The sequence below is a fragment of the Moschus berezovskii genome, chromosome 17, assembly GCF_049115385.1.
Source record: "Moschus berezovskii isolate FMDL1 chromosome 17, NW_MosBer_1.0, whole genome shotgun sequence".
Classification (NCBI taxonomy): Eukaryota; Metazoa; Chordata; class Mammalia; order Artiodactyla; family Moschidae; genus Moschus; species Moschus berezovskii.
The window spans coordinates 49,045,246-49,064,102 of record NC_142476.1 but is presented as its reverse complement, the minus strand read 5'-3'; the positions used below and the strand labels follow the sequence as shown (position 1 = coordinate 49,064,102).

General features: G+C 45.3%; 1 protein-coding gene across 2 annotated transcripts in view; it reads right to left on the bottom strand.

Annotated features, from left to right (window-relative positions):
* Nucleotides 1–18,857, bottom strand: part of PEX14 (peroxisomal biogenesis factor 14) — a 142,969-nt gene that overhangs the window by 88,430 nt on the left and 35,682 nt on the right. For both annotated transcript variants that reach the window (XM_055419541.2, XM_055419542.2), the window contains exon 3: nt 4,637–4,721. In XM_055419541.2, coding sequence (XP_055275516.1) covers nt 4,637–4,721 — 85 coding nt within the window. The remainder of the gene's footprint in view (nt 1–4,636; nt 4,722–18,857) is intronic.

The following is an 18,857-nucleotide window of genomic DNA, read 5'->3' as shown; positions in this document are numbered from 1 at the left end:
GCATCTACATCTTGATGCTGCAATCCCTGTCTGTTTAGCAAAGAATCAGAAGGGCTGGACGGCCCCTCACAGAGCTGATACTGTTCTTTCCAGCTCAGCCGCAGGAGTTTCTGAGGACGAGGAGATAGGCCCTGATCAAGCATGGGGTGGAAGCTGGCAAGCTCTTCATCCCTGCCCCCTCCATGCTATCCGCTGGACCCAAGCTCTAGAAAAAACCTGTGTTATAAAAATACTCTGGCTTTACTAAGACACATTAAAGAATTAATTATAAAGCAAAGCCGAAGGAGAAAATTAATTTTAGAAACACATGAGGTTACAATTTTTTTTCCTGGAGATGGGGGAGGAAACAGTTATTTTCGTTTTCATCCTGGGGGCACAAGCTAGGAGCTGTCCAGTCGATAACCTGGCCATCAGAACAAGGTTTGTAATTAAAAGGTCAGTGACCTGGAAAGCCAGGGCCCCACTCCCAGAGCTACTCAGTAATGACGGAGCTATTAAATTAAGACTGTTATGAAATCAATGCTAAAAAAGCTTTCATGGTAACGAGATTCCATTCAAGGACATGCAAACTACCTCATGAAATGGACGTAAATGATAAAAAAGAAAAGTCATAAAAGAGAGTTAAATTGAAATCTGTGTAAGAATTCACTCCCCCTTAAAATATTCCAGTGAGAGAAGCCCTTCACCTCTACCCCACTACCAAGGTTGAGAACAGCAGGTTTCTTCCTCAAGTTCACTTCCAGCAAGGAGGCAGCTTTGCTTCTGGGGGTTCCGCTTCCAGGAACAGAAGAGAGATAAGATCTTGTTTCACCTTTTAGAATGAGGAAGCATGGTAGTGTGTTTTATTTGATTCGTTCTCCTTCACCCTCCCCCCAGCCCTCTTCTATTTATTAGATGAAGGAGAATACAGTCCTTGATTTATACACTTGAGAAGGACAACGGTAAGCCAAAGGGTCAGTCAGCACCACCCAGGCCCCACCACGCAAAATCACACGGGAAAGCAGGCAACACTCATCTCTTTTCTAGAAGTCTGTCTTGCAACAGATATATGAGAGAAAGTAACAGAGCAGTCTACCTCACCCCATCTCATCGACCCCTTTACCCGCCACGAACAGGCTCCTCTCTCTTACCCACCTTATACTCAGCCTGCCAAATGTGTTTGGAAGCAGACTGCCTCCTACATTTTGTGGTTGGACAGGGTGTCCGATCAACATAAGCTTATTGACGACAGCATCCAAGCCTCTAACTTTCTGGACTGATCCAACTGCTGTTTTTAAGTTACTCTAACCTCCTGGACTGTAGCCTGCTTAAAGCCCCAGATACGATGCCTGCCTGGCAAGAACTGCTTCTATATAAAGACCCGTTCCTTCTATGAGGGCTTAAACCTCACACACAGTCCAATTATCTTCATGTGTGGCTGACGCCGCAATTGATGTCATCTGCAGAATCAAGTGGTTGGACGGAAAACAAAAACATTTATTCTAATACTCTGAAGGTGAACAGCTGCTTTTCTCTTGCATCCAAAAAAACTCCCGATAAAAGAAAGAAATGTTGTAAATTACACAAACTGGCAGCACAAGCTTCAAAGAAAATGATAAATGATTCTAATAACTTCATGTTTCTCATTAATGACTCCATGTTCAGACTCTGAAGCATCCAAAAGAGATCTCAAAGAAACAAACAAACAAACAAAGCCACAAAAGACCCTTGCAAACCCTACACCATCAGCTCCCCCAGCCTCCCCAGCCCTGAAATCAGAGGGCACAGGTTAACCTGTCAGTTACAGAGGTGGGACCAGGCCCCTACTCAGGGCTGCAGCTTCACAATAAAACAAACTCAGCTGATGCTTTTAAAGTAACCCTCATTTTCCATTGAAGTGACATGCACTACAGGGACCTCGATTTCTATATTAAATATTAAATAATATTAAAAGAAAAACAAAATTGGATTTGCCTTTTCGGGAAAGAGATGTTTATTAAAAAAAGAGAAAGTCAAGATTATAATTCAAGACAGGGCTCCACTGCAATTCCCTGAAGTGACATTTGCTAGAAAAGCCAACACTACAGTAGCTGTGAGCTCCCCAAACCCAATGCTCCAACCCTCCACTGCAGCGAGTCCTGTGGGAGACAGGACTGGAGGACGCCAGGACCTTGGTCCCTCCCCTCCAGACGCACTCCCCGCCCCCAAAGACCAGCGAGCCAACTCCCTTTCCTTCTAAACTACTGTTAGGGACAGGGCACACCCTCACTCCTTTGTAAGATCCCCTCCTCCCTCAACCCATCGGAGACAGTACCAAGCTCTGTGAACGTGATCTGTGTACACCTGACCCTGAGAATGGGGAACGTGAAAAGTGAAGTTTAAATCCACTGAGGGCTTTTCTTCCCCAGATGCCCATCAAACGTTGGAATTCTCTGCCCAGAAATGGTCCTGCCAGAATTTACTCTATTGGGATTCAACTCGGAAATAGATAATTACTGACTGAAGCAGCGTTTTAGACGATAATGGAGGTGGGTGATTAAGTCCACCGACTCCAGGTTTAAGTGCGGGGTAAACTCCCTTTAGAAGAAAGGTAGGATGCCTCTCTGGTTTCCTGCTGCCTAACATTCTAAAAACTCTAAACCACATTCAGGATCGGGAAGGAATTCCATCCACAACAAATACTCATCTCCTCCAGGTCTTCGCTCACATGTCACCCTCCCCGAGGGACACCTGCTAATCACCCCACTGAGAAGTACAATCCATTCCCACACAGCACCGGCTCCTTCCAGCCCACCACCCAGGCACTCCTCTCCATGGAACTTGCCATCTGATAAACCACCTTTGGTCTCTTCTTTTGCTGCCTGCCTTCCCCTGGTAGAACTCAAGCTCTGAGAGGGCAGGGGTTTTGTCTGTTCTGTTCTCAGCACAGGGCAAACACTCTGAGCTGAATTAATTAAATGATGGTCGTTGGTTTTTAAAGGAGCAACAAATGACAGTTGTACAGGACAGTTTTCTACAGTAATTATTAGCCGACCAAGTCAAAAGAAGTATTATTTGGCCCAGAGTTTCTCTCTCTCTCTTTTTTCTCTCCCTCTCCCAGTCAGGGATTTATTAAAATTAAACAGATTAGATGGAGCTCCTGATACTCAAACTGCTCAGCAAAGCCTGCAGTGGGGAAGTGCCGAGCAAACACCAGAGACATTTGTCTCTAAATTGCTCTAAATACCTTCTGCAAATGAAATTCTAACCCAGCTGCGTTTGAGAGAAAATGAGGAATAACTGGTCATTGTCAGTGGAGGAGAAGATCAGGCAGTTATAATATTGCACAATATACTGGGCGAAGGATCTCTTGGCAACTATGGATTTTGTCTCAGGTTACCCCGGGTAATCAGCACAGCTTTTAGGCTCAGCTTTCCTCAGCTTCAATGCTTTGATGAGAGAGCTGAAACCCCTGAGCTTTTATGATTAATTACTCCCCATAGGTACAGATATTTCAAGGAAAAACTCTTTTACAGCATGATGGCTGTGGAGTGGTAGGGCCAGCCAGTGCACTCCAAATTTTAATAATCTCCTACTGTTGGGGGTGGGGGGACCGGGATGCTGCCAGGAAGTGCCCCTCATCAACTCAATCACAGACAGGGATCGGCCCTGAGGCTGCCTCTAAACAGCTGCCTGTGAATGAAACACTTGGGCTGATCCTGCCCTAACCCTGCGAGCGAGCACAGCCCTGGGACCCAGTTTTACATGGTCCGAAGCATCACTTCAGTGGATACCATGGAGCAGACCGAGGAAACACCAAGTCACGCCCTCTCCCATTTCAGCCACTAATGACTTAAGCTCAAAACCCAGAATTTTGAGACCAACATTCCAGTTCCTTAAAGAAAGAGTCTTGTTTGGGGCAGGGGGAGGGGCCAAGGAGAGCAGAGATAACTCACTTCCCCTCACCCATAGTGTTTAAGGGTCTTTAAACAACTTTCTAGCTTTCCAGAAAATTAGACATACAAAGAATGAAAAGAATACAAAGAATCAAATTTCTTTGTTTGATAGGGGTCTTTTTTAGTATATATTTCAAAAAAAAAATTTCAATAAAATCAAGAGATTCTGTCTGCTTCAGACAATATTGAATTTGTCAAGATCCATTTAATCCCTGCTTACAGAAATACCATAAAACTAGTAATTTACCACTTCAATCTGTAAATCAGACTGACCCCAGACTTGACCTTAAGCTGACCTTGTTTAGTCATCTCACTTCCCTCGTCTTTCATTCATCTCTTTCTTCCTCATTCTTTACTGAAGCAGCTGACTTCATAATCTAAGGCCAGTCTTTCTGCAGCCACGGCCATGATCAGAACAGACCATAGGGCAGGAGTCCTTCCCGGTCTTCTCCCTGGGCCTCTTCTGCTGCTGAACACAGCCGATGCCAGGCTGCCCTGAGCCAAGTCGTTGGCCTTACATCTAGCGCTCAATTACCTGAATCCTAGCATCTCTGCTCTACTGTAAGAAAAGAAGCATGCATTCCCACTGGGGGCCTCCCTCACCCCAACTCCCACACCAGTGGGGCAGTTATAGGAGATCATTCATCAAGACAGCAGCTTCTGTCCGCCCTGTCCCAGCCCCTCTCTGTAGGCCACTATGCATGGCCATAGGGAACCTGTACCTTTCTTCTTAAGGAACGCTCTCCTGGTTGCAAGTGGGCTCTGGCGGACCCGAGAATTCTGTAGAAACTTCACTGCTGTGGCAATCTGGTAGGGGAGATAAAACAAAGAAGAGGAGGAAACGTCAACAGTCTACATTTCAAGATTAAGAATCCTACAAGTTTATCCCAGGTCCATAGAAAAAAGCACAATACTGGGGTCAAACTAACCAGTTATTTCTCACATGTAAAATCTGCTTAAATAAAAGACTCTGTTGGTCCCCTACCGTCACTGGCTTCCTATATTTGATTCTATCAAATCTAATCCTCTTGGCCCAGCTTTTAAGACCTGTAACAATCATTTCCTGTTCTCCCTATTCGAGCTGATTCTTCACACTCCTCAGCAGGGAACCCTCCCTGGCCACACTTACCCATGTCACTCCATTTGTGTCCATGCTACGTCCTTTTTTCTAGAAGGCCTTCCCTTCCAGTCTCTACCAGTGTAAACACTGCACATGGAGCAGCAGCCCAGGCCTGCTATAGGCTGTTCTAACTCCTCGAAGTCTTCCCTGAATAAGTAAGCCATCTCTGATCTCCTCATTCTCTTCAACTCTTTGGTGCAGCTGGTGAGTGCCATATAGCTGAAGACACAAGTCTACTGTTTTCTAATGTTCGGGCTGCCTCCCCAGCCACACTGCTAGCATCTGAAGGGAAGACACCAGGCTGCCTCTACAGAGCCAGGCAAAGCAGTGAGCATCCACTGGCTGAGAAGACTTACATAAGTCACAGCCACTCACACTTGTCCCTTTTATGCAATGGAGCCGAATTCTAAAGAGCCTTCAAAGGACAAAGTTTAGGGTTTCACGGCTAAAAGCTGACAGACTAAAAGATTATCTACCTACCTCTGGAAATAATATTATTTAAAGAAATCTACCCATCTACAAATGAGCCAAGCAGGGGGTGGAAGGAAAACTATGGATGGTATTAACCTTCACATTACTCAGTGCACATGAAGCGTGTGCTTGCACACCGCCTGTCTGCTCTCCACCCCTGACACTCGTCTGATGGGTGGGAAATGCCAACCTGCCCCCATAGGAGAGGGGCCACTGTAAATGACTGGCATTATTGATCTCATCAGAACCAAAAGAATCATTCAGTTTCCAGGTACAGGTAAAGTCAACAGACCCTGAAGTTTGCTCATAAGTTGTTGAAAGAAAAAATTTCTAAGGGGCCAAATGTGAGGAAGTTTTCTAAGATTTTTCAAACTAAGGCAGCAATTGAACAGAGATTCAAACAGAAAGTACTGTGAGTACAAATGGAATACAAGCTACAAATATCTTCTTCATATTTTATATGAACTTCATCATGAAACCAGACACAACTCTTTGGTAACAAAAGATATGAGGATAAATCAGAAAGGAAAAAAAAAAAAATCAGGGCAAACCCCTGATGTATTTCCCCTGTGATCCCTCCATGGGAGGCTTGCATCAGACACTCTCCCCCAAGGACGAACTCAGGTATCCCCTACTCCCAAATTTGGGCCTGTCAGCGATAAGACACAGGAGCATTCCTTGAGAATTATTAGAATCTGTCCAACTCTGTGAACACTTTAACTACCATCATGAACTGCAGTGATAACCAACTGGTCCTAGACAAAAGAGAAATCGATGCTCAGGATTCTAGAACCCCAAAATTACATGCTCACTCCTGAGCCCCTCAGGTTGCATCCAAATAGAGAAAAATCTGACAAACATCAACAAAATGGTTGCATTCTTATGAAGAGATGGGACAGGGGAAGAAAGAAGAGAGAAAAGGGAAACGGAATGGAGTGAAGGAGGGAGACAAAGAGGAGGAGTGGGTGCTGGATGAGCAGAGGAGAAGGCAAAAGGAGGGAAAGGAAAGCAGCTAAGAGCCGGGAGGAAGCGGCAAAAGAGAAAAACAGGAGGAGGAGAGGCTGGCCTTGGAATAGGGGGACAGTTGCACCATCCCAGGCCCCACGGGCTCAAGGCCCATCTGCCCAGATCAGGTGCCTTAGGGTTAAATGCTCTTCACCTGGAGTAAAAATACACCTTCAACATACAAGACAAGGACAGCATTTGTATATGTGGTAGGCTCTACACACCCTGGGACGGGTCCCAGGTGTCAGAGGAACTGTGGGCAGGCAGGTCTTAAGCCAGAGATACCAATGGCACAGCTCCTGTCGTTCACCGGTAGAAGCATAAACTTTTCCTTCATCCTTCCAAAATTTTCCATGACAGAGAAAGATAACAGAATCCCACCACTAAAACGCACAGGTTTCACCTTGCTTTTTTTAATACAGTCCTTGGTATATGCATTTCTGGTCAGAGAGCAAAGTTCTGATGGGTTTAATGGTGCACTCAATGCAGTGCTTGGCGCATTCCATCAATTTTTTTTTTTTAAAATTGCATCTCTTATTTCTTTAAATACATTAATCAGCCTGGTGTAGGCAAAACGGATCCATCGGACAATGCAATAAACATGAATTATCATCTATCCAACACGCATAATGGCTTAAAAATACATAATAGCAGGTGTAGTTTAAATGATTAGTTATTACACCTGTGGTGGGTCTGATTCAATTGGGGAAAATCATCTTTAATAGGTTAAAAGGTTTAGATCACCATGCTTTCCTTAAAGTGGCTGCAGAGAGGGAATGATGGAGTGCTCTGTCATTAGTAATTCATTTAAGAAAAACGTGGGGGATATAGCAAAGAACAGCATAAACGGGCGAATCCAATTTAAACATCAGGTAAAGTAGAAAACACCTTTTAAAAAAGCAAGATAAATGAATTTGGAAGGGAGGTGAAATTGACGTATTTATTTTAACGGGAATTTGACAAAGTCCCGGCACACTTCAAACTTGCAAAAAATATGAACAATTTCTTTTAAAGTTCCCATTCACTAATTTCTAGCCATATAAAATAATATTGCCAAACACCTACATAAAGTATATCTGGGGCTTGTTTATGTCCCTCTTGATCTCTGTAGGAAAATGCAGGCGACAGGCAAATCGCATATTTAACAGCACCAGTATCACTACGCCAGATGCAAAAATATAAAGCATCCAAACTAACAGCTTCAACATAATGGGCTTTAGAAGAAAGATACCCAGATAAGCAGCTCCATCCATGTAAGCTGGACGTATGAGAATGCCTCTCCTTTCACTTAGCTATTTCTTCAGCTACTACTCTTCTCTCTCCTCGTAAGGACCCGGCACTTCAATAAGGTGGGAAAGAGCCCGTCCGACACAGAATTTTACAAGCCCTATGATTCACACATAGATGGTAGAAGATTTCTTCAAACCTTTCCCCATAACGCAAAGGTCTGAACAGGCCTAGATAACGGACGCTATCCTCAGTTTGCATCTTTCATTAGACTGTTGTTGGACACTTTTCATTAACTCCACAGAGCAGTTCAAGGGCTCTTCCCTTGGCGGAGGTCGGACAGACACAACACCCTTTTGTCAGATGAAATGACGGGGTGCCTGCAGCCTGTCCTGTATTATCGTCTGATTTTCTAATTAGGAGATGAATGTGACTATTCATGGATTATATTGGTGCCCAACGAAATTACATAAATTCAGGCCAAACCTTCCGCCTCAATATCACAGATATAAAACGGAGGCGGGAACGTTATTACGCCCAGTGTAGGAGTGCAGCAAGCCAGGAAGAATCCTGGTGAAAAGCGCCGATGGCGTCGTGGAGACCACTTGCTTCTGAGTCCCTAGGAGACATGGAACTGGCCCTCCTTTCCCCTTCTCTTGCACCCCAAGCATTCTTAATGAGCGCAAGGAAAATTACCAGTAGCTGGTCTCATAAAGATGACAAACTCAGAAGGAAACAGAAGCAAAGTTTCTCATCACCCCATTCCTGTGACCCGATGCTCTGTGTCCCACCCTCCCTCCCTCAAAAAGCGAAATGAAACCATCCTGTCACCATCGACTCTACAATTTTAGGAAAGTTTGATGATTTTACTCTGTTCATCACTTAAAGCTAGAGATAAAACCCAGGTGCGAAGAGGAGGAGCAAGTTCTTGCCTTGGCAGTGGGTCCACTGGAGTGACAGCCAGCAGCCCAGGGAAAAACAGGGGACTTCAGATTGAAAAACACCTTTGGATCCAAGATGATTGGCCAATTGAGAGAGATTTGTGTGTGAGAGACCAGGATTTGTAACTGTATAAATCAATGGAATACAGTATACTCAGGGGCTATCTACAATGAACTATGTGCTGTTAAATGCGTTGTGTAGGGTAAGTAATCCCTGGTGAGAAGCAGCGAGGTTCCTGACAGTCTTCACTGAAGCGATGCTTCCTAGATGCTTTCCACTCTCCTACAAAAGATCTGCACACTATCATCTTCAGAACGCACGCGGTATTTTCTGCACAAGGGGGACAGGAGAACAGAGCTTGCCTAACAATGAACCTGGGATTGGAGAGAGCCTCCTCGCTCTGCACCTGACACGTAAACCTGATGCACTGTCTCCAGTGACACTTACTTGGAATGTCACCAACTTCTGCACTCCTGTGTGCAACACGCACATCTATCTCCTAAAAATGGGAGCATTCATTAGCCATTTAAAAATATTAAAAATAGTCAAAAATTAATGACACTAACAACCAAAGCCAAGTCCTTTTTCACCCAAAGAGATCACAACTAGAGGGCAAGAGAAAATGACTGACAGGCGGGCTTGAAACCCCATTCCAACACTGCAGCGCCACACGTGCACGGCTCAGAAGATTAAATTGCCTGTGAAAGGTTCCTATGCGCGTACTCTAAAGTAGATAGATACCCCGAATCCTGTTAACAAGCGTTTAGACCAAAGCCAACTCGAGGTTTTACAAGAAGTGACTGGGAAAGCCGGGCAGTGCCTAGAATGAGAGAACCCTCTTCAAATGGAAACACTGCATTTTAGTAAGAAATCAGTACTCTGTCAGGAGTTCCTTGACAAATATGGTCATCGGTGGCACAAGGAAATAGTTGCAAAGCAGCTGTTAATCAGAGGAACACATCGTAGAACGCTGATGCTAGCACTCATGAAAAAATGCAACGGGCTAATTATGAAGCCATATATCTCACTAAAGAGGCCGTGTTCCTTGAGATTCCAGGCAGAGCCCTCTCAGATCCAGGGTCCTAGGACAACATAATTCTGGTTTTCTGCATCCAGAAGCCTCTCTGACCTACACCTAAGGGTCCTGAGGCGGCTCACTGCTCTCACTTCTCCGCAGTCTCTTCTTCAGCAGGGAACAGGCTGGGGTTGGGGGCGGGGGGAGGCAACCAGCCCGGAAACAGGGGTATCCCCCAACCACATTCCAAGATGCTGCACAAATACAGCTCCTAAACCAGAGTAAGAGAAAATCTAGGAGCATTCAAAAAAGACATGTCGGAATCACCCTTCTAATGTGGCAGGAGAGCACGTGTGTGAGAGCAGCAGTCAAAAAGAGCTGCCCCCAGCCTCCAAAACGAAAGGAGGAAAAAGCAGCAGCAGCAGCAGCAATAAAACGGAAAATAGAGACTGCTGCGTTTGAAACCGCCAAGGGAGAGAGGGAGCCTGGCGAAGAGCTGCTCTTAGGGTGTGAAATGCAACTCGGGGAGGCCGAGGGTCTAGCGGGCAGGTAAGAGGGGAAAGTTAATATGCAGAGGAAGGCTCGGTCAGCCAAAATTCAATACGATCCTATGATCCTCCGCAAGGACAAGGAGGCACGAGACTCCCCGAAACCAGACGAGTGCGAGTGGGGGGAGGGGCGCCACGACCGCGCGGAGAGGAGCCGCCGGAATGGCAAGAGGGGAATAACCTTGAGCTGGCCGTGGCCGAGGCCACCGCAGCGCGGAGCCAAAGTGCCCCCTAGCCGGGGCCGGCGGGCGCGCAGGCCGAAGGAGGCGGCCGCCCCGCTGCCTCGTGCGAGCCCCGACCAAGTGTTTTCACTCCGGGAAAATGAAATGTTTTGCAAGATGAAACAGAAAGAAAATTGAGGTTTTAGGTAATTACTAGTTGGCATTTACATATCACGGGCTGGTTCAACACCTATTCATTTTCCTCTTTTATTTTCAATTTTTTAAAATTGCTCATTAAAAAATGAACAGATGACAGTGACAGGGAAATTTCCCCCCCCTTTCTCCTCCTCTGAGGGTTACAAAATCGAGAGGTACTTTCCCCCCGTTTATCTACAATTAACCCGCACACGCAAAGGTACCTTTCCTTTACATGGGGGGTGGGGGAGAGGGGAGAGGGGAAAGTCAACAAAAAGGAAGTTCAAAAATAAAGACACCAAGTTGTACTGGAGCCAGCCTCCTGCACCTGGGTGAGCAGTGCGCTTGCAAGCACCCTGGCTCTCAAGGAGTTAAAGGAAAGAGCCTCTCTTTCAACTTGGAATTTCCTGCTTTTTGTCATTGTGTCCTTCCCATTGTTGACTTGGGTTACAACCCTATACTAATTAAGTTGTGGGCCCTAATTTCCTTTGTTTTACTTTACTCTGTTCTTTTGTTTTCCGCGTTAAAGAAATAAAAGATCTCTGGTAGGAGTGCACGTGAGTTGACATGATAGAACACAATATGTGTGGAGGCCTATTGTGTAAATCTGCATTTAGGGAATTCCAATGCACGCATTACTGACCTTAATATCGCTTTAAAAACACTGATATATGCAGTAAGAGCCTTTATGAAAGGTGGCAATGTCATATGCACAATAACTACCCTTTGAATGAAATATCTGTGTTTAAAGTTTTCTTCTTGGCCCTAGTTAAAAATATTGCATGAACTGCTTGTCAGAATGTTGGTGGTTTTGTTATTAAACTAATTCTTCCAGAAATGTATGTGGAAGTGAAAAAGAGTGATTTTAGGGACGCAAGGGTGACTGAAAGAGTACTATGGGTGCCAACCTGCAGCGCAAAGGGAGCTGGGGCTCCAGCAGCAGAGCTGACACGCAGAGCTGCCACTGCACAGGGCGACAGGAACCACGCCACAGAAAGCGCAATGGTGTACACGCTCGCTGTGTGGGAAATAAAAACCCTTGTTTTCTGGGATGACGAGATCAAAGTTCCTTCTTAGGAAAGGTTGAGAAGGAAAAGGGTTCTCTCCTTGGGGAGAAAGAAAAGCAAATTTAAATGCCTGTCCCCACGCATCCCCACCTGAATTTAGAGAGCAGCCCCGCTAATTTTTGATGCAAGCAACAAAGCAGTTACCCAAAGAGAGAAAAAAAGGATGACATTTGCCTTTTCCTTGGCTTTGAAATCCAACTGGCAGCAAATTGTTTGAAGTCTTGTTTAGAGAGGAAACCGTAATAGCCTCCATACTGAAAAGAGGAGGAAAATGCCATTATACACGGATCACGGTAGCAGTGACCTCAGCAGAGAAGGCAAAACGAGCTGGCTCTGAGTCGGAGTGTTGGCCGGCGTGCCAGGAACAGAGTGAAAAAGGCTTATGTGTGCCAGAGACGGGTGGCAAGCTTTGGGTGCTCGGTCCCAGAAGATACCAAGAAAAGGCAAAGCGTTCAATTTCCTCACATGGTGTCTGTCTGTCAGCAGCTTCTTGACTGCTCCTTCTTCCGGTTTCCCTTGCTGTTTTTTCCATATTCTTCTAATTCCTCTGCACTGTTAAAGAGGAAGCAGAGAGCACCCAGGCTTCATGTTGTGAAATTAATGAAGGTGTCAAGCTGTTGAGCTGAATCACTCCAAAGGAACGTAATGACTCAGGGTCCAAGATGCTCCTGAAGAGGACAGTGAGCTCACTCTGGCAGTGGCTGGTGACTCCAACACTAAAAATACAGGGCTCCCAGTGCCTGGGGCCTTCCTGATGACACCGCTCCCCACAAGCTGTATCTGATGCTTTCCAAAGGTCTAAACGCCAGCACCTTCGTGTGCTCAGCAGACAGAGCTTCAGTTCCCACTTCTTTTGAAGTTGGGCCAGATGGACCCTGGTGCGAAGCTCTCTCTAGTCACGCGCTGCTGAGAAGTGGGATGATCAGGAAGGGGGCGAAGAGAGGCTGCATCATGGACAGTGACACCTCTGGGCATTGAGCCATCATTAGGGGTGAGACGCTGACTAGGTGTCCACCAGGTGGTGCAGGGTGAGGTCCCTACATGATCGCTGAGCACCTTCTGCTCTGAGAGCAACAAGATGGGCCCCTGGATTCCAAGGAAGATGAGCTCTGGATGAGGAAATGCTGTCGAGCATCACCCTCCACACAGCACAAAACTGAAACTTTGAGGCTAAACGGCACTCCTACCAGACATCCTACAAGGAAACTGCAGAAAGACAATTTTTCATTTTGTAACATTTCTAAATGTTAAAAAATAGATTTGAGGACTTCCCTGGTGGTCCAGTGGTTAAGAATTCTGCCTGCTGATGCAGGGGATATGGGTTTGATCTCTGGTCCAGGTAGATCCCACATGCCAAAGGACAACTAAGCCCGTGAGCCACAAGTACTGACTCCAAATGCCACAACTCCTGAAGCCTGCAGGCTCTGGAGCCTGTGCTCCACAAGAGAAGCTACCACAATGAGAAGTCCACACACCTCAACAAAGACAGCTCAGCCAAAAACAAATAAAGATTTGAATACCAAAAAAAAAGTAGTCACAGCTTAGAAACAGTTCGAATCCGAAAAGACAGTAAAAACTGTAAATGACACGTGCGTAGCCTTAAAATTATCTTTAGATACCCTGATAAGCAGAAAAAAGTGAACAATTAAGGCTCAGTGGTAAGAATCGGCCCACCAATGCAAGAGACAGGGATTTAATCCCTAGGTCAGCAAGAACCTCTGAAGAAGGAAATGGCCACCACTCCAGTATTCTTGCCGGGAGTATAACAGAGGAGCCTAGTGGGCTACAGTCCATGAGATTGCAAAGAATTGGATATGACTAAGTGACTGAATAACAATCCCAAACTCCCAGCCCATCCTTCCCCACATCTTGGCAATCACAAGTCTGTAAGAACAGTTTTACACTTCTAAATGGCTAAGAAAAACAAAAATCAAAAGAAGTCATGTGAAAATCAAATGAACTTTGAATTTCAGTGTCAATGAATAAAATGTTACTGGAACACAGCCATGCTCATTCAGGGGCTTCTCAGGTGGTGCACTGGTAAAGAACCCACCTGCCAATGCAGGAGACGCGGGTTCGATGCCTGGGTCAAGAAGATCCTCTGAAGAAGGAAATGGCAACCCACTCCAGTACTCTGCCTGGGAAATCCCATGGATAGAGAAGACTGGAGGGCTACAGTCCATGGGGTCAGACACGACTGAGCATGCACACACACTAAGACCACCAAATCCTGGTTCTTCCTGCTATTATTTTAAATTCTTCTGTGATCTAAGGGAATAACTAGAACAGTTCCAAAAGTATGATGCATAAGAGAGAAAGCTGGCACTCAAAAATCTTCAAGTTTACAGTAAGATGACAAAGATGGTCAAGTGGAATCAGCTCCTCTCAGGGGAAAGCTGCCCTCTTCACAAGCACAGCGGCCCCAGGGAGGGCCCAGGGACAGCTACCCACCAAGAAGGTACAGTCTGGGAACCGGCTCCGGCAGCAAGGTGGGGAGGTGACAGACAGCAGACGTGCCTCACAGCCGTGTGAAGTAAGTTGGCAGCCAGTTCAACTGTCTAAGAAGGGGTATCTAACATGGGCCACATGGCTCCAGATGACTTCAGGAGTAACTTGTCCACACAACGCGGGTAGCCCAGAGAGCAAGACAAGACACGCCCCTGACATGGATGATAAGTGAGTCATCATATTTCACACAGCTTTCAGAGGCATTGAGATAAAGACCACAGGACTGATTCTTGTACCCCTGGTCGGATCTGTACCCTCAGACTGTCTTTAGCACCAAGGTACAAATCTGGAAGAGAATCTGAATCAAGAGTCCAAGAGACTTCCCTGGTTGCCCAGTGATTAAGAGTCTACCTTCCAACGCAGGGGGTAGGGATTCCATCCCTGGTTAGGGAACTAAGATCCCATGTACTGAATGGTATGGTCAAAAATGAAAAGTAAATAAATACTTTTTAAAAAGAGAGAGACAGAGCGGTATCAGTCTAGTTGCCTCCTCTGACAAAACCAAATTAGAAATTTTTAGCTCAGCAAAGAAATCCGTAGCACACAGAAGGAATTAAAAGGTAATCACCGTGGCTCTGAACTGTTCAGTAACCTTTCACTAAACACCATAAACAACCACAGCTTGCAACAAACAAACACACCTTCAAAAAAATAAACGATTCAGCAGAGGCCTATTATTAACAGACAGACACCAGAGCCATCTCGGCCATGAGGGTCTCCTACCTCTAATGGGAAGATAAAAGGGAAAGTCTTCCTGTCCTACCTCTGATGCTCTTAGCAATCTCAGTCATCTAAAATGAGCATGTATTTTACTTACAATTAAAGCAAGATTTAACCAGTTCTCACCATCACGAGCGGAGAAGGCAATGGCAAGCCACTCCAGTACTCTTGCCTAGAAAATCCCATGGATGGAGGAGCCTGGTAGGCTGCAGTCCGTAGGGTCGCTAAGGGTTGGACACGACTGAGCGACTTTACTTTCACTTTTCACTTTCCACTTTCACACACTGGAGAAGGAAATGGCAACCCACTCCAGTGTTCTTGCCTGGAGAATCCCAGGGAAGGGGGAGCCTGGTGGGCTTCCGTCTATGGGGTCACACAGAGTCAGACACGACTGAAGTGACTTAGCAGCAGCAGCAGCAGCAGCACCATCACGAGATCAGTTCTATTGAGCACCCTCCTCGTCCTCCTCTAGATCAATGGCAACTCATTTCTAAGTCCTTCCCACTCTGTCTGGGGAACAGAGAGGAAGGATTAAGAATCACCATCTTGCTGTGCAATCTTCTTGATTCTCCATACCTAACTTGTGCTAGGGTGAGAGACTAAAAATCACAAAAATCCCTACATCTCCTCAATTTGGCCAAAGCGTCCTGAGACGTCGCTCATCGTTTTCTGTTCACTGTCCTTTCACTCTCTCTTCTTGCCTGTTTAAACACATGGACACAGAGTTATTAACTTTTACAGGAAAACTAAATAAAATAATGTCGAAGCAAAAACGCAGTGATGTCAGGCTGCAGCTAGCACCATTCATTTGTGGGAATCTGATTAGCGCTCGAGTGGCAGCGCTACCTGGAAAAGTGCTCACAATCAAATAAAAAAATGATACCAAAACATTAACCTGATGGCTAAAAACTCCACATTTAAACAGTTAAAGTAATAAAGGAGCTTTTATTGAGTATTTTTTATATTTCATTATGCCCCAAATTGACGAGGACTCCCGGATACATTTTCTAGAGTTTTGGTTCCTTAAATCAAATGCTCTCTTGGACTTTTTTCTTTTTAAACTGAAAGGAAACAGCATTTCTTGTAAATCTGAATGAAAGGATTAAAGCTTCTCCTACAGTATCAATATCAGCGATGAGTGCAAACACAGCCAAACACTGCAACAAACAGAAGCCTTTTTTTGATTTATGTACTTTAATTCTCAACCTGCCCACAGCCAGCAAAGTATTTTCCTCCATGATTTTACCTTATGCAAATGCACTATTTCCCCATTCACACCCATTCTGCTCAAAGATGGCTGGGAACAGAAGGTGGCAGACAGGCAGGCCAGAAAGTGGGCTGGAAACCTGCGCACGGAGTCCAACCCTGATGTGCACGTGTCCTCGAACCCGGCCCCTCACACCCCTGTTCTGTGCCTCGGATTCCTTCATTTCTATCAAAAAAGGGCTTGAATAGATGACCTTCTGGACCCTCTGCTGCTGCTAAGTCACGTCAGTCGTGTCCAACTCTGTGCGACCCCATAGACGGCAGCCCACCAGGATTCTCCAGGCAAGAGCACTGGAGTGGGTTGCCATTTCCTTCTTCAATCTGGACCCTCTAAGCCACATCATTTTATAATTTCCAAGTTGATTCCATCAGGCAGCCTACCTAGGCCAGGGACATGGGTGAGGGTCAGGGACCAGACCCAGAGCTACTCTGGAGCTATTCCGGAGCTCAGCTCTCCAATCTCATCCAGCCAGAAACAGGAGAAAGCCAACAAAGATGGGGAAGGAGAGAGGGGAAGGGAGAAGACATTGTTGCTGCCAAAAAAAGAAATAAATTCCATATATATTACACATGCTGCTGCTGCTAAGTCACTTCAGTCATGTCTGACTCTGTGCAACCCCATAGATGACAGCCCTCTAGGCTCACCCATCCCTGGGATTCTCCAGGCAAGAACACTGGAGTGGGTTGCCATTTCCTTCTCCAATGTGTGAAAGTCAAAAGTGAAGTCACTCAGTCGTGCCTGACTCTTAGTGACCACATGGACTGCAGCCTACCAGGCTCCTCCGTCCATGGGATTTTCTAGGCAAGAGTACTGGAGTGGCTTGCCATTGCCTTCTCCGATATATTACACATAGCAAAGCTCTATTCACACTACTTACTATCTATTTCATACAGAAGCTTAGTTATCTGGTGTCCAAATCACAGAAGATTAAAAACTGTACATGAGAAAGGAGAATCAAGCCAGACAGCCAAGAAACACTCGCAGAACAAAGACAAGATAGTGAAAAAAGCCTAGCAACAAATGTCAGGAGAGACTCATCTATAAAAAGCAAACTCAAAAAGTTATCAGTCTGGGGTTATTTGGCATAGGTGGAGGCATTCAGAGGAGGGGCGAATATACAACAGATCTGTATTTCAACAGGTTTGGAAAACAGCTACACTTAAAATACAAGATAAACATTTACATCCAAAATGATGATACTGAGTCATCAGGATTAAATTATTGTCTAAGATACTCTACCTTATAAAGCGAGAGAAAGCGTATAACCCATTTTATTTAATTCCCAGTTAAAAGTTTTACGTGTTTTGTTTTCATATGACTCTCAATGGGCATCTTAACACTGTGGCTACCCAGAATGACTTATTCCAGGAAGGTGTCAGAAAGGGTAGTTTTTCTGAACTGAACAAAAAACAGTTTTTATTCAAGAAAGAGTAAGAAACAGGAAGCCAAAGATCATAAACTGAAGCTTCAACACTCTGGCAACCTGATGCAAGGATCCAACTCATTGGAAAAGACCCCGATGCTGGGAAAGACAGAGGCAGGAGGAGAAGGGGACGACAGAGGATGAGACGCCTGGATGGCATCATCGACTCAACAGACATGAGCTCGAGCAAGCTCCAGGAGAAGGTGAAGAACAGGGAAGCCTGGTGTGCTGCAGTCCATGGGGTCGCAAAGAGTCGGACATAACTCAGCAACTGAACAAGTTACTAACCTTCACTGGGTCTACGCAGAATACCAGGCACTTAAAAAACCAAGAACAACAAGCAAAGATGTTGTTTTTGCAGTTAAAATCTATGACAAGGACAGCCATCCGGTCCCTTACATGACCTAGGACTTCCCTCTTAAAAAACCTTGACACATGACTAGCAAGCTTCCACTAGAATGCTTATAATGAACAGAGAACTCACTCTCTTAAAAGACTGTCAATTCCTTTTCAGGAGTCCTTCTTGAAACTGAGCTGAAATCTACTTTCCTGAACCTTCTATCCACTGACCCTAGTTTTCTGATAGAGAATAATACTAACCGATCTACTTTTTGAGACAATGCAGGATGAGGAAGGAGGAGAGACCTCTGTCTCTTGGCTATCTTTTCTATAAAAGCATTTCCCTTACTCTGCTTATTAACTAAATGTGAACACCCATTTCACTATATAACAGGTTCACGAATTCTGCTCTTAAGCCCGGTAAGAGCAGCCTTGCCCTTTCTGGGAGAGCCAAGGCTACACCTGTAATGTCAGAATGCATTAACAATAATAAAGGCCACAGTAATGCAAGAGACGACTTCATACAGACGTCATTCCAGGATGGCTAAATTCAATCAAATATGGCAGTGCTTCCTACAATGCTATGATCGCCAGGGCCAGTGCGTATGACGTGGGCCCACTTACTGGAAGCTGCTGGAAACAGAAAGTGAGCACTCTGCTTCGAGACTGTAATGGACGGGGTTTTTTACTAGCCCGTAAGTGGTCTGGCATCCTTCTTTCCCAGGAATTACCTAGGAATTCATTTAACGTCTACAGACTTCAAATGAAACTTCAGAAGGCTAAACGTACATGAAGCAAAGCGGGCAAGGGCACTGTGTTCTCTCACCCTCATCTTAAAGATACATGATCTTAAAAAAAAAAAAAAAGATACATGATCTTTATGGGGGGAAACGGAAACTTCCAGGAAGTGGTAATCAAGAATTAAATCCAAAGGT